Source organism: Ailuropoda melanoleuca, chromosome 4, assembly GCF_002007445.2.
Source record: "Ailuropoda melanoleuca isolate Jingjing chromosome 4, ASM200744v2, whole genome shotgun sequence".
Lineage (NCBI taxonomy): Eukaryota > Metazoa > Chordata > Mammalia > Carnivora > Ursidae > Ailuropoda > Ailuropoda melanoleuca.
Genome location: NC_048221.1, coordinates 91,752,584 through 91,769,094, shown reverse-complemented (window position 1 = coordinate 91,769,094; position 16,511 = coordinate 91,752,584). Strand labels below are relative to the sequence as shown.

The window sequence follows — 16,511 nt, the reverse complement described above, 5'->3', positions numbered from 1 at the left end:
GGGAGGGTGGAGCAGGGGGTGCGTGGAGAGAGATGGGTAGAATGGAAGACCTCTGGGCTGATGATTCTGCTCCTTGGAAGGAGCCAGAGAAGGGCTAGCTGGGCGTGGTACAGGAGACTAGGACGTCTCTCCTACCCTCGGTCTTCCTTCCTTTCCCCCTCCCTTGCTCATCCTTGCTCCTTACCTCAGCCAGCCACTGCACTAACCGACTGTATGACAACACAGATACACAACTTTAATATTTGCATTTCCTGAGTAAAGCTGCCTTGCCCCTGAGTGAGGAGCTCCCTGGATGCTAACGAGGAGAACCAGTGTCCAGTTAAAGAGAAGAGGAAGGAGGCAGGCTGGTGAACATGGCTCCCCAGCCCCCTGAGTCTGAGGGGAAGGAGTTCGTTGGCCACACTTTAGTCCCAGTCATCAAGAAGATTGATTATAGAGGCAAGAAGTAACCCTTGTGACCCTCCTCGGCAGTCTGAGCCCTGTGATCTCTCTCGAGAATAGGGGAATGCTGTCCCAGTTAGCTGCAGAAACCAAAAGTCCTACCTCTTTCTCCACAAGAAAGTCAGAACTGCCCCCTCGGGACCAAACTGCTGTTCAACAACCACGAGGGAAGCAAAGAACATGCATTGGTCTTATTTTGACTTTCTTCAATTCACTGGGATGGAAGGAAGCCAGCGGGCCACCAGCCAGTCCCCAGCTAGCCCACAAAAAATCCCTTTGGCAGCAGCTGTATGTATGTCAGGCACTGTTGTCGGCAGCAGTAATGTCAAAGGGAGCAAAACAGATGAAGCTCTGCCTTCAGGAAGCTTATGGTCTAGTGGGGGTTGGAGGCCACAGACACACAAACAAGTAAATATCATTTCAGGTATAAAAAGTATTATGAAGAAAATAAAATCAGATATTAGGAAAAAGACAGGCTGGAGCAGGGGGCCATATTAGATACTGTGGTCAGGAAAGAGCTCTTTGGAGAGCCGATATTTGAACTGAAACTGAATGGGGTAGAGGAAAGGCCATGGTGAGACCCAGGGAAGCATGTTTCCAAGAGAGCAGCCGACAGGCCTTGCAATAACCTCGAGCATCTGTGTTGAAGGAACTGGAAGGTGGGCTTGGCTGAAAGGCAGCGTGAGAAGAGCCCAGGAGTGGCAGATGGGTGGGGATAGAGGGGCGGGGTTCAGATCCCACAGGCAGGATCTGATTAAAGTTCATTCTATGGATACGGAAGGTTTCCTAGAAGACATGACATAACCTGATTTCTCTGGGAAGATACTGAGTCTGGCCGCCATGCAGAGAAGAGAAGATACAGGACAAGAGTTGAGGCAGGAAGGCTGGTTAGCAGACGATCTCAGTAGACTCAGCAAGACATGCTGCCTAGGTACAGGCACCCAGAAGGGGGGTCGTTGGGGACGTGGTGATGACAGTGGGGACTGGGACGTGGTGATGACCGTGGGAGGGAGGCGGGGGAGCTCAAGGGCATCTGCTTAGCAGTGCTAGCTCGCCAGAACGAGGAATCTATGGTAAGGAGGTCAACATGGGTGATTAATAGTGAAAAAGTGGTAGAACGAATGGAATGGTAGCTCATTGAGGCCAGAGAATTACTGAAGGGTGAACTGGGCACCACCGCACAGGAAGCCTGAAAGTGGGCTCTCAGGGATGGTACAGTTGTAGGGGATGACACAGTTTACTTATGACTAGGAGCGGCTGAGCTGGGTGGAGAAAGTATTATTGGAGATGAGGCCGTCAAAGGAGAGACACAACTAATAATAAAAACACAGTTCATTGCCAAGTGATGTGTACACACATTATTTGATTCTTATAACAGGTCTGTAAGTGAGCAGAACTACCGCACCCATTTTTCAGATGAAAAAACTGAGGCACAGTGAGATTAAAGCTACTTGCCCAAAGTCAAACAGGTGACCCAAGACTGAGCTGGACGTTTAATCCGGGTTTATTTGACTCTGTGTTCTTAACCCCCCCGCTCCCCCCCACTACACTCAGGTCTGGCTTCTTAGTTAACTCGAATTGATTTGTGGGGTTTTTTTCTCTTTCAAGAAACACTTTTTAACTGGAACCTCACTTTTTATCTGTGAAGACACGAAAGGGGCTAAAATATCATTTGCTTTCATTATAATGCTGGGTATTTCAGGCCCCAGAAGGATACGATATAAAGACAACACTGTGCTGCTCAGAGACCGGTTAAAATCCAGGGCTTTCTGGAGAGAAACAATAGAAACCAAGTGTGCGGGTAGAAATGCGACTACAAACTGAGGGCTTCAGAGGGGAGGGGGGTGGGGGATTGGGCTAGGCCGGTGATGGGTATTAAGTAGGGCATATATTGCATGGTGCACTGGGTGTTATACGCAAATAATGAATCATGGAACACTACATCAAAAACTAAGGATGTACTGTATGGTGACTAACATACATAATAAAAAATTATTATAATTAAAAAAAAAAAAAGAAATGCAACTACACTGTCTGCGGGCGCCCTCTACTGGCGATCAGTCAGAATAGCAGCCTGGGATCGGAAATTTGATTTCTCTCTTCTTGGAAGACAGTAACTTGAATTACCAAGTGAAAACTTGCCCCTTGTAGATATTTAAGGGCTGTGGATCGAGTGGGGCAAGGAAGTTTTAGTTACACAAACTTTTTAAATTTCAAAATCGCGGGCGCCTGAGTGGCTCAGTAGGTTTAAGAGTCTGCCTTTGACTCAGGTCATGAACCCAGGGTCCTGGAATCGAGTTCCACATCAGGCTCCCTGCTCAGCGGGGAGTTTGCTTCTCCCTCTGCCTGCTGCTCCTCCTCCCCCTGCTCATACTCTCTCTCTCTCTCTCTCTAGCTCTCAAAGAAATAAACAAAATCTTTAAAAAATAAATTTCACGATCGCAGTTACTTCACTTAGGAACTTCTGATTCTTTAGTGGGAGAGCCCTGCTTCCCTCTGAGTGTCTCCCCATTGAGACTGTGAGCTACTTGAGGTCAAGACCTTAGTCTTTTTCATCTTCTTACATCCCGAGTCCAGTAAAGTGCCCAGCACATAGTAGGTGTCCAATAAATATGTCTCAACCAGAATAGAAGGAAAATGAGCAAAGTGGTGCAATTTCACAGAACAGGAGGGACTAATCCATTTGGGCAGTTCAGGAAGGCTTCCAGGAGAAGAAGGGTGGTGGCCATGGTGCTGGGGGTGGGAGGAGTAGAGTCAAAAAGAAAATCCAGAAAGTAGAATGGCAAACCTAGGGGGCAGATATAGAGATTCCACAGGACAGAGATTTGGGGGCTGATTCTGGAAGGAAGTATCCTGTGACATGGCTGACAGGTGAGGCTCCCAATCCTTCCAGAGAAAGTATGAGCAAGAATAAAAAATTTCATAAAAACAGGTAGAGGAAGCTAATATAGTAGATGCAGGTAGGCTGAAGAGAGAATTTGGAGGGGCTTCTTCTGACCATGGACACTTAAAAAAAAAAAAAAGGACAATTCAAGATTTAAAGAAATTATCCTATAATTTTATTTTACCCTAAACTCTGTGACCTCACAGAAATTCCATTCTATAGATAAACAGAGCACCTCTCACGATGTTCTCAAAATATGTTATTTTCTCAGACTGAACACCAGGAGCAGGGCGACTTTCCTGGTTTTCATACTGAAAGTCTCATAACTCAGGAACTCCTGAGTTCCAGGCAAATCAGGACAGCTGGTCACACTAGCTGAGTGGGAGAACTCAGAATGGCTCACAGGGAGGTCACTGCTGAATGAAGAGGAGGCAAGCTGGTGGCAGCACACAGCGCAAAGAGCCTTGGCTGAGAAGGTGACAACTATATTCTGTCCCTGTTATCCCCATAATGCTGGGTGGTGTTCATGGTGAGATTTTTCACCCAGTGGCAAAATGGGTTTCCGAGTTCTAAATAACCGAGCACACAGAATACAATGCAGAAGGATATCAGAGGGGAAGAACACACACACAAAAACCCTGGGGTTGCAACAGCAGAACTGAGGCCAAGGGAAAATGGGAGCCTCATTCTGAAGGTCCTGCTGTTTCCTCATAATTAGACCGAAAAATAATGATCTGAAAATGAATGGGAGGCCACAAGGGTAAGATTCTTACAGTAAACCGGAAAAACTGGCCGGCTGCTAATGTAACCTACATGTAAGTGATCACCGACACTAAACACGGACTCCAGTGAGGCCCAGGCACACAACTTTCAACCTCACTTCAGCGGCCAGAGGTACACGTGACAGTGGGAGAGGTTAGCTGCTCTGGAGGAAGTGGTTCCTCAGTAATGGGGGAGGGTCTCCCAGGCCGTGCACAGCCCAGAGTCACTCTTTTCCTCCCCAAAGGAAGGGAAGTCTGAGGGACTTCTCCTCTCACAACAGCATGGGGACAGTGACATTTCTGCAGCTGACGTATTCTGCAGGGAACTTACCACAAGCTCCCTGTTAAGCTTTCCCAGAAAGTTATAACTCAGGTACTTTACTGATTTAGGAAAGAAATGACAAAAAAGAAAAAGAAAGAAAGGCAAGAAGAGAGGCACTTGGGTGGCTCAGTCGGTTAAGCAGCCAGCTCTAGATTTTGGCTCAAGTCGTGATCTCGGGGTCTTGGGATTGAGTCCTGCGTCAGGCTCCATGCTGGGCTTGGAGTAGGCTTGAGATTCTCTCTCCCTCTCCCTCTGCCCCTCCCCCTCTCACACTCTATCTCTCTCTAAGATAAAATCTTCAAAAAAAAAAAAACAAGAAGAAAGAAAACAGAAAAAAAAGAAGTTATTTGAAAATAAGGAAGGACTGCACATTCCAAGATTGGAGATAAAAGGAGAGACAAGAGATGGCTTGTCAGCAGCAGCCCAGCTCGATTGTGGTGGGACACGGACCAACACTGGACAGGAAAGTGGATCAGCAGATGTTACAGAGACCATTTGTCTAAAGAAAAGATAGAAGAACTAAACTGGACCAAACAAACCGAACCCGAGCACTGCTGGCTGTGGCTTTCAGCGCTGACCCGTTAGAAGGAGTTGATAGCGTATCGACATTGTCCTAATGCTCACGCAGTGATGGTGACAACTGATATTATACAGCACACACCAGTGCTTGCTATTACACTAAGGGTTTTACAAAGATCACGTCCTTTAATCCTCACCATAGCCGTATTGCTTAGCACTATGATTGTGCCCATTTTACAGATGAAGAAACGGAGGCTCAAAGTCCCATCGTGGGCGATCCGTGATGGCGGGATCGAATTTAGGCAGTCTGACTCCAAAGCTAGCTTTCAAACTACCGTACCACATCTACAGCTGGCTCCTTTTATTATAGCACGTTCGGACTTTATCAGAAAATTCTTTTTGTCATCTTCATAGCGTTCTTATAAAATATTAAGAGAATTCTACATAGCCTTAAACTCTTTAAACCGTAGCACTTCCTCTTTCACTTTGAAATTCCCAAACCAATAAGGAAGCACACGAATGGTTCAGAAGCCACAGGCCAGGGTTTCAGCAGTAGAGAATCACCAGCCCCATCTGGAACTAAGATCTGTGTGTGCACATTTGGGGGGTGGGCGGGTAGCATAAGGAGGAAGCAAGGAAGTGAAGCAGCTGTCACCTGAGTCAGTCACAGTCCTGGTGACTGACACCTCACAGTTTACGGAGAAAATGTGGTGGCACCAACATTGAAAACACTTTTTTTAGAAAGATGGAGGTGTGGGTGAGCATGTGCTATCAGCGTGAGGAGCCCAACATTGATAATGCACCCTGAAAAGGACCAATCATATCGAAGTCAGCAAATACACGTTTTATGAATGAATGAGAGAAATGACTGGCCCCGATGTCCTGAGGATACCATCATTTCATTCAACTCCAGGGAGAGAATATAAGCAGTCGTAGAATTGCATTTGTATTTATAAACTTAAAAAAACCTCCTTCTTAGCACTGACATTCTTTGAACTCCACTCTTTAAAAAATTATCATGCCCAGTTGCCACCGATAAGGGGGAAACCTAGCCACAGCATAGAGGAGGAATTGTGTGCTAAATGTTGCCAGTAATTACGCTCCTTTCCTCAAGGGCTTAATTGGCTTTTCATATTCAAACAGAAAATCATTTGCAATGAAGACATAAATTTATATCAAAGACAAAGGAAAACATGCATGTGTGAAGGGAATGGGTAAAAGTTGTGATCAAGCGGCACTTTAGCTCTGAGCCTCCTGGCAGCCAAGACAAAAAGAGAAACACAGGGACTTGCACAACCTTGCAGAAAGGAGAAAGCGCACCAGTCCCTCCAAGGAGACAGCGTATTTTCAAGCGCCAAATTCTCAGTGAGTTTTCTCACACAGAGCTTCACATGGGCGTCAATGGCATTGTCCATTCCTTGTTCTCATTTTATTGCACAAATCAGGGGCAAATTTCATGAAGTCATTACTTGCAGTAAAGATAAATCCGAGCATGTAATATGGAAGCATAACTCAGTGAGCCCATTCTGTGAGGGTGCCAAGGTCATGTAGTCCAGGTACAGCGTCTAGTTTGATCTGAGCTGGAAATGAGATCTATAAAGAAAGGAAACAGGTGTTTGCTGAACACCTAAACGTGCTATGTGCACGAAATATGTTTTTCCTCTCAGCATATGTGCTATTATCCTATTTGATAATTAAGCAACTTGCCCTGGGATTCACGGCAAATTAGCAAAAGGCTCTTAAGCACGTGAATTCCTCTCTCTACTGCACACCCTCTTACCCGCCTACACTCCTGTGGAGAAAAGCCAATGAGCAATTCGTCCCTTACATGATTTTTCCAGGCAATTCGAGTTTGTTCTCTCCAGAGAAGGCCCAGAGCACTGGTGTTGCATATTTTGGAACATGACAAATTTCTATGGTTCAAAAGCCATAGGTTGGTGGAGTTGACACATATGGGGAAGTTCAGGAATGTTCACGGTGCTCACCTCATAGGAGGGCCACAGTCTCTAAAGTATAAACCTCTCTAATTAAGCAGCTTGAGAAAGGGTTATTTTACTCTCCTTCCAGTGATTCGCAGACTTAGAGTCTCCAAGAGGGCAAGATGTCCACGCTGTGACCAAAGCATAGGTCGAATCGGGTTGTAGAGAGGGAGCCCTGAGTAGGGAGGGCTCCAGGCAGATGAGAAAGAGCAGGGAGCTGAGAGAGGCCAGATGCGGCCGAGGCCTGGCGTATGAGTGTGCATGTGTGCCTGGGGAAGCAGGGATGCAGGGGACACGTGGGCCGGTGAGCAGGGCCAGATCCTAAGGACTTTGAGTTGAATCCCTTCGCCAGGAGGAGCTCTACAAAATTACAAAATTTCTTCTCCAAAGAAACAGAAACTAAGTACAGGAAAGCCAGCCTGAGAAAGATGACAAGGCTGGGACTCACTAAAGAAAGCACACATCTATGTCCTAAAGAAAAGAATGACAGCGATGGGGGCAGGTGGCTGGAACAGAATTCCAGGGTCCCCTCCTAGGGCTCTCATGGCTATTCTCATCAAAGGTCTTGTCTTGTCTTATAATTGTCTCCTTGTCTGTGCCCCACAAGCCTGTAAGCCCTGCGGGAGCAGAGAGCAGGACTGTCTTTGTATTTGGCTACCGGACCTATGGGTGTAATTGTGTTGTGTGTGTGTAAAGTGATATTTGGATTTTTAGAAAATGATCAAAGGGAAAAAAAATTCAAGGAGAAACATGGTGACAAGTAAAGCATAAAACAAGAAATGTAAATTATTTTCTCTTTTTGTAACTTCCATATCTCAGTTCCTGTCTGGGAACTCTACAAAATTTACATACCATCCCCTGGAAGGAATCCCTCGATTGGCCTGGGCCTCCTCATGGATGTCCCCTGGTGTTGCCCCCCATTTTTCACCGTTGCCAGTGGGTCGTAACCGCTGTGGCCGCAGCTGGGGCTGCACGTCAGCTCTTCACACACTCCTTCTCGTGCAGCCAGTTAGCCAGCCACGGTGCCGCTTCACGAGAGCTTATACTTTTTTCCTTTCAAGCACCTTGTGTGGGAAGGGTCATCATCACCAGCTTGTGCTTCTCAGTCTTTCCCAGGATCTTTCCAAAACCCCCAAAAGCACATTTCTTACCCAAAGGACCACACTCCAGCTCTAAAGTGGACGGGCGGAGTCTCCACATGGTTCCCCACCGGACAGTCTGTGCAGATGCTTTATAAATTGTGAGCCAGAGACGGCAGTATTACAGTGACTGGAAGACACCTGGCTGTGTACCGTGCAAGGACCATGGGGTACCTCACTCGAGACCCATTTTCCGAGATACACGCACCAAGCCCCAGAGCTCACCTCCGCCAATCCTAGCCTACTTTGGTTGCCAATCTAACACAAGTCCAGACGCTAAATCAACCTTGCCTGGACTCTGCAGGGAGGACTTGGTCAATGAGTGAACAGAAAACAAGATCTTGTCTCCCCATCGCCACTCAAGTTGACCCTCACTCTGCTGCTGTTTAGAATAGCATCAGTCCCTCTTCCCCAAATGGCCAGGAGGCTCTCGGCCCAGGCAGCAGGAGACGCGCACCTTGTGGAAAGAATTTAATTTACACCTATAGGTAAGTTGATGACAACATAGGGCAGGCATTTTTGCTTGAACAAGGAATAAACCAGGGCGCCTGGGTGGCTCAGTTGTTAAGCATCTGCCTTCGGCTCAGGTCATGATCTCAGGGTCCTGGGATCGAGCCCCGTGTCAACCTATCCACTCAGCGGGGAGCCTGCTTGTCCCTCTCCCTTGCCCCTCCCCCTGCTCATGCTCTCTCTCTCTCAAATAAATTAATGAAATCATTTAAAAATAAAAGAAAGCAAGCCTTCACCAAAGCTGAATGCCAAACAGACCAGCTCACCATGAGCTTCGCAGTCTTGGGATTCCCAACCTGGGGAACCAGCATTTTGTGTTCATATAAAATGAGAAATATGCTCAAACAGGGAGGCCTGGTGACTTTGGGACCATGTAGTTCTTCCAAGGAAACCCTCTATCCTGGGTCTAAAGGTGCAGAAAGTCTACAGATAACCAGCTGTGGGTCCTGGCTTGTTCCAACCTATGCAGTCAGATGAAGGCTTTGAAGCCGGCTGCAGATCACCAAAGAACGGGTGTTGCCTGTAATAGTTTATGCCAACATGCTTGACCGAGCGCTTTGGAATCTGTTTTAGCTTTAGGTATGTTTTAGAAGATTTTATTTATTTGAGAAAGAGTGAGTGAGCGAGAAAGCACAAGCAGAGGCAGAGGGAAAGGGAGAAGCAGACTCCCTGCTGAGCAGGAAGCATGACTCGGGGCTCTATCCCAGGACCTGGGATCATGACCGGAGCCAAAGGCAGACATTTACTCGACTGAGCCACCCAGGTGCCCCTAGTTTTAAATATTTTTAATAACATAATACTTGTTCATCACAGGAAGCCTGGAAAACATTTATAAAATAATAATACAATCCTTACCAAACTACCAAAAGCATTTTTCACAGAACAAGAACAAAGAATCCTGAAATTTGTTTGGAACCACAAAAGTCCCTGAATAGCCAAAGCAGTCTTGAAAAAGAAAAGCAAAGCCAGAGGCATCACAATTCCAGACTTCAAGTTATATTACAAAGCGGTAGTAATCAAAACAGTATGGTACTGGCACAAAAATAGACACACAGATCAATGGAACAGAACAGAAAATCCAGAAATGATCCCGCAATTATATGGCCAATTAATCTTTGACAAAGCAGGAAAGAATATCCAATGGGACGTAGTCTCTTCAACAGATGGTTTTAGAAAACAGGACAGCCATATGTAAAAGAATGAAACTGGAATGGAACTGACACCATACACCAAAATAAATTCAAAATGTATTAAAGACCTAAATGTGAGACCTGAAACCATAAAAATCCTAAAAGAGAACATAGGCAGTAACCTCTTTGATATCGGCCATAGCAACTTCTTTCTAGATATGTCTCTTGAGGCAAGGGAAACAAAAGCAAAAATAAGCTATTGGAACTTCATCAAAATAAAAATCTGCACAGTGAAGGAAACAATCAACAAAACTAAAAGGCAACCTACAGAATGGGAGAAGACATTTATAAATGACATATCTAAAAAAGGGTTAGTATCCAAAATATATAAAGAATTTATAAAACTCAACACCTAAAAAACAAATAATCCAATTTAAAAATGGGCAAAGGACAAGAACAGACAATTTTCTGAGGAAGACATACAGACAGCCAACAAACACAGGAAAAGATGCTCAACATCACTCACCATCAGCGAAATGCAAATCGAAACTACAATGAGAGATCACCTCACACCTGTCAGAACAGCTAAAATCAAAAACACAAGAAACAAGAGGTGTTAGCGAGGATGTGGGAAAAGGGCGACCCTACTGCTCTGTTGGTGGGATTGCAAACTGGTTCAGCCATTGTGGAAAACAGTATGGAGATGCTTCAAAAAGTTAAAAATAGAACGACTCTACAATCCAGTAGTCACACTTCTGGGTATTTACCCAAAGAATACAAGAACACGAATTCAAAGGGATACATGCAGCCCTGTTTATAGCAGCATTATTTACAATAGCCGAGATATGGAAGCAGCCCAAGTGACCATCAATTGATGAATGGATAAAGAAGTGGCGTACATATATATAATGGAATATATCATTCAGCCGAAAAACAGAATGAGACCTCATCATTTGCAACAACATGAATGGAGCTGAAGAGTATTATGCTGAGTGAAATAAGTCAGTCAGAGAAAGACAAACACCATATGATTTCACTCATATGTAGAAGTTAAGAAACAAAACAAACGAGCAAAGGGAAAAAATAAGAGAGAGAGAAAGAGGTACAAATCAAGAAACAGACTCTTAACTATAGAGAATAAACTGATGGTTACCAGAAGGGGGAGGGAGGGACGGTGGGTGAAATAGGTGATGGGGGTTAAGGAGTGCACAAAATATAATAATTATTATAATAATTATTATTATTAAATATTTATTAAATAAATATTATTATTATTCATTACTATCATACATGTGTGTAGGTATATCTCACCCATAAACCTTTCACCCATAGCTAACTACTATGACTTTTGAGGGTTTATGTACATTTTCCTTTCTTTCTTCATTTTACTTACAATAATAAAATCCACTCTCCTGTACCTACCACTGTTGTTAAGCACCTTTGAAGCTTCCCAAATGCATTTCCCTTGTTTTCCTTCTGGAAGTAACTATCACCCTGAATTTTATATTAGTCAGTTCCTTGCTTTTCCTTACAGTGTGTCCCCGCACAGGTAGAGTTTTTAACCTTAATGCGCGTGACTCCCATTTTGTTCTTCTGTGCCTTTCCTTTTCCTCCAAAGTTTATGTTTTTGCTATTCAATCTCATTTAAAGTTGTTAACTGTAATTTCTTTTTTGGTCTTATGCAGCATTCCATTTAATAAAAATGGAATGTTTCTTTTCCACCTGTTGCTGGTGGGCATTTGGCTCGCTTCCTGTCCCCTGTTATTACGAGCAGCGCTACTACAGGACCCTCGAGCCTCTCTTGGGGTTCACACGCACAGCCACTTCTCCAGGGGACCATCTCCGCGGAGGAACGGCGGCTTGGGAGGGCTGATGCATCGTCAATCTCACTGAGCCGTGCCGAATTGTTTTTCAAAAATGGTTGTGTCTTCCACGTACGAGAGAGTTCCTTTTGTTCTGTGTCCTCAAGGACACTTGGTGTTGTCAGACTTTCATTTTAGCCAATTTGGTGGGTGACAACGAGTTTGTCGTGCTTTTAACTTACATTTCTTGATTTTGCAATTAAGCATATTTCCATATGTTTACAGTGGTATCATTCCTCTTCTGTAAAATTCCTATTCATGTTGTTTATTTTTTTTATCACTTTTATTGATTCATACGACTGCTTTATACATGAATTCTATCTCTGTGTATCTGGGGATCTACTGATGCATCTGTTTATCTAAAACTATACTTTCAAATCTGACTTCTTTTAACAAGAATAAGAACCTTCGTTGCATAAAACCTTAGGTTTTATAAATTGGGTCTAGTTACAACAGTCTTAAGGAACAAACGTTTTCATTCCCTCTACTCTGATTTTCTAAAGGGCCGAACTAGACAAACTATATCAGACAAATAATGATTTATCAAACAGAAAAAAAAAATCAAGTAAGGAAAAGAAGCCCCACCATTGTCATTATACCCTTTACTACTTGGGAGACTAGAATAATGACATTTTGTTTCACAATTGTTCCTGATTTCAACATTAAATTTCAGAGAGGAAAAGGAACATTAGAACACCAGGTCCACAGTTCCTTTCATTATGAGTCTCAGAGCCCATATGCTCTCTAAGGTCTGCTTCCCGTTTGGACTTAGGGAAACTGAGGACAAAATAAGGTGGACCTGAGACTGAAGGCAATACGGGTGGCCCAGAGGGCTTTCCCGGGACGGTCAAGGCCCTCTGCACGCTGGGCGCCGAATGTGCCAGACCCCCAATTGTGTGCAAGAGAAGATGCTGAGCCTGGGAACCCGCCCTCTGAAGCTTCCGATTCAGTGAGAAGGATGAGTATGTGGAAAAGGAAATTTGACGGACAGTGAATGAAAGCAGTGGAAGGTGGTCATGTTTTCACTGTTGGACTAAATAGAAGATGATAAAGGATCAAAGAAATGCGTGCTCTGGGCTCCGCCTGAAGTCAAATCTGTTTGCTTTCCATTCCCCTCTCCTCCAGGGTGGTCCACTAAGATCACCAGGCAGATGCAGGCTGACCCGGGTCACAGTCTCCCAGCACTGTCGGGCCCATGCGGGTGGTCTCTGGTCAGCCCTGCCAGGCACTCCCCACACCATCCCCCCACACTCCACCCTCAGCTCTCTGAGATGGAAGTGCCCTGGGGATCCCCTCCCCCACTCTCACAGACTTTCACTTTCACTCCAGCCCAAGCTCCACACTTACAAGATTTAGGGGAAATTGGAAGCACGGCTGGCAAAAAGAAAGAGCTGAGATGCCCTCCTCGGTCACGTAACGTGTCAGACCCTTGCTATTTCCTAAGAAGGTGCTGGCTCTGGTATTCACCCTACGCTACTGTTCATCCCACTAAAGTTAGAGCTTACGAAGAGTCTCTTGAAAATTGACCCAAGCAGTGAATCGTGAGGTAATACTTGGGTTCCACTCTTTGGGATGATCGTCTACTCCAGTGGTTCTCAACTCGGGCAGATGTCTCTCCCCAGACGGCTGGAAATGTCTGGAGACACTTTTGGTTCTCGTAACTGGTAGTAGTAGGAGAGTGCCAACGTCATCTAATGGGGAGAGGCCAAGGATGCTGCTAATGTCCTCTAATGCACAGGAGAGCCCCCATCACTAAGAATTATCCAGCCCAAAATATCAACAGTGTCCAGGTTGAGAAACCCTGATCTACTCCTCACTACACAGGCTGGTCATTGATTTCCCTGACATGACTGCCAATTCCACACGTCTTCTTAATAGCTGTGGGATTCTTTGATACACTGCTAAGCCAGTTCTTACAGTTGCACATGGACACAGGATGCTGGAGAGGGGACCGGGGTCCTGTGGCCGAGTCAGTGACTCTCTCTCCTAGGAGAACTGAGCTTGTGATCTGAATTCTCATCAGCATGACACTCATGAAAGATATTCTGGCTGCAGTCCAATCTCTTGGGGTGACAAACTTGTAAATGACATGGATAATGAGAAGGGCTTCTTTATATTTCATGATGTAATTATTATTTTTTTCATTAAATAATACTAAACAATATCATCTGCTTATAGTCAATCATTCATTTAGTCAACAAATGTTTATTGTGTGCCCACCAGGACTAGACACTATGCTCTATGCTGGATGAATGGTAGCTCTTCGAGTTCACTAACCTAGACCACTGCCCCTAGAGCAGGCCTTCTTCATCAGACGCGATGGAGGGAGGGGTGCTTGTTAAATTGCAAGTGCATGAGCCCCCCTCCAGATGGTCTGATTTCACAATTCAGGATAATGCCCAGGAACCTGCATTTTTAGCAGGTACTCGAGGTTACTGTCACATAGGCTCTCCATAGGACCATGATTTAATAAACATTGGTAAAATCATGACATTTACCCAAGCTAATCCCAGGTCTGAGAGAACATGCAGACCTGAGCTCTAATGTGGTCATTTCCTATATCCCTGGGGAAAAAAATCATTTAACCATTTAATCAATTAATCATTAATCTCATGTTGCCTATTTTTAAACAGGAGAGTAAGACCTGTTCAAACACAGATGGTGAGAGGGTAGAATGACCCCATGTAGATAGAAGCAGGACACTTAAAAAGGAACAAAACCATAGAAGTTTTACTTCTAAAAACTAATTTTTATGGCATATAATAAAATGAGCATTTGTCAAGTACACTGGTATCAACACTAACTAGGAGAAAAATCTCTTGCTTATGTAAGAGGTATGCACACTACCTATTCTCAGAACCAACCTCAGCATGCAATGATTCCTAGCTTGATTAGGGACCACAAGTCCTCCCTGGACACCAAGATTAATAGCTTCTCTGATTACCCTCGATTTTTTTTTCAAATCTCTTCTCGGACCTACATCATTAACCCTTCGTTACGTGGCTCTGCAGTGGACCACTTATTTTAGGAACACATTAACCACCGGTAGAAGACCACGTCTAAACCTGGTTCCAAGCAAAACTTTTCCAAGCCATATAAAACACCTCCCCACTTATCTAATGTCAAGGAAGTTGGCTCACTGTGCAGGTGTGAGTGTAAAACACAGGGAAATCAGTTTCAGCCCAACTGCTCTCCCCCTAATTACCGTGATCGACTTCATAATAGAAGAAACCCATATAAAGAAACTCCTGAAGACAGTTATATAGCAGATTAAAATCAATGTATCACAATCATCATTAATAAGAAGAGGTATGGATTAAAGGCCAGAATATCTCAGAAAACATACCATCGTCCCTTAATTAATCTACAATGCATTCCTCTTTTTCAACGTCACTAAGATTCCCTTCTATTCTGTCCTTTTAACTAAAGGTGTCCTATTACACCTTCAACTGTCTCTACAATCCCGTCTGGTCTTCACTGTTTACTTTTTGCTCCTTTTGCCTCACGAACAGGACACCTTGACTTTCTTCACAGATCAAGCCCTTCAAAAAGACTCTACTCTCTGTGCTCCTATGAAAAACCACTCAAAATATAAACAAGTGTCCAAACAGGAGAGAAATTAGCCTCTCATGAAAAATAGAGGAAAACTCTCAGGCTTTTTTCCCATCTGAAGTACCCCATTGTAACGTCAGCCCATCACACACCGGCCAGCTCCATTCCAACACCACCTCCCAACAGAAAAGAACTCCCTCCCAGTGTTTGGGAACTTTGAGCCAACATATCAACTTGAATGCAAATTTCCCCCAAACTCAGATTTGCTGAGAGATCCATTTTTAAGTAGATTAAGCTCCCTGCAGACCAACATGCAAATGGTGGGTGCTCAAGTATGAGAACCCCAAGGGCAACAAAAAGACATGGGCCATACCTATTTTCCCAGCCTCCACTTTCAGGTTGAAATCCCAGTTTCTTGGCAACTTCAGGGACATTTTGCTCCCGCTTCGGGTGAGTAGCTGCTGAAGCGACAAGTCTGTCTCGATTCCCGCCTTTCTCGCTTTTTCGATCTTTCCCTCTAGGTTTTGTGTGTGTGCTCCCCCTTATGACTTCTTCACAAGCAATCTTGGGTTTGAGGTTGCTTTGCCAGCATGTGTCCTCCTTTCTTTCAGAAGAAAGGTCCATCCATCTGTCTGTCACTGGGGGTTGGTGCCCAAATCCCCCCAAGGCCTCCAACAGTCCCACGGGGGCTGGTACTTCCTGAAGTGTGCACCTTGCTTTTTCTTGCTTTCGGTTTTACCAGAAATATCCCGGTTGATACTTCACTCTGCGTCATGAGAAGCAGGGCTCCTGTTCGAAAGAATCTCAGGCCTCACTGAGGCGAAGTCGTGATAAACAACAGCGGCCTCTCGGCTTTTTTTTTTTTTTTTTTAACTGTCTGCTTCCTTGCATTTGAGGAAGTGGGTGGCTGTCCGGTGTAGATGATGCATTATAAGCACTCTTTCTTGAGAAAACAGTTTTTGGAAATGCTTGTATAAGTAGAATGAGTGCTTTTATGATATAAGGCTATAGCTTCGATCAAAAGAAAAAATACAAAATTCCAAGGCTCCCACATATACCTCTAAGCCTTCCTCCCAACTGAGTGGATCAAGCATCCCAAAATGGTCAGTGAGACAACCTGCATCCCTCCCCCCAAAGCTCCCTTCTTTTAAATTCTCCCTGCTATTAGGACCAAACAGTAAGTTCCCCACCTGCTCGGGATAAAGCCTCATGTGGGGAGGGCTCTGGCGTATGTAGTACCAAGTTAGCTTTAGCTGGGTAGACCCATTCACATGTTTTAGTGGTTCTCTGGCGTGTGTACAGGGTATGAGTCTAGGAATCAGAGTGATGTGGGTTCAAAACGCAGACCTTCCACCCCCTCGCTCTGCAGCTTTTCACGACCAACTGAATCCCTCTGGGCCTCAGTGTCCTCA

At 44.7% G+C, this 16,511-nt stretch overlaps 1 protein-coding gene across 1 annotated transcript in view; it reads right to left on the bottom strand.

Annotated features, from left to right (window-relative positions):
* ARHGAP25 (Rho GTPase activating protein 25) overlaps nt 1-15,919 on the bottom strand; it is an 84,173-nt gene extending 68,254 nt beyond the window's left edge. Inside the window, exon 1 of the mRNA XM_034659241.1 lies at nt 15,473-15,919. Coding sequence (XP_034515132.1) covers nt 15,473-15,533 — 61 coding nt within the window. The 5' untranslated portion in view covers nt 15,534-15,919. The remainder of the gene's footprint in view (nt 1-15,472) is intronic.
* Between the last annotated feature and the right edge of the window lie 592 nt (nt 15,920-16,511).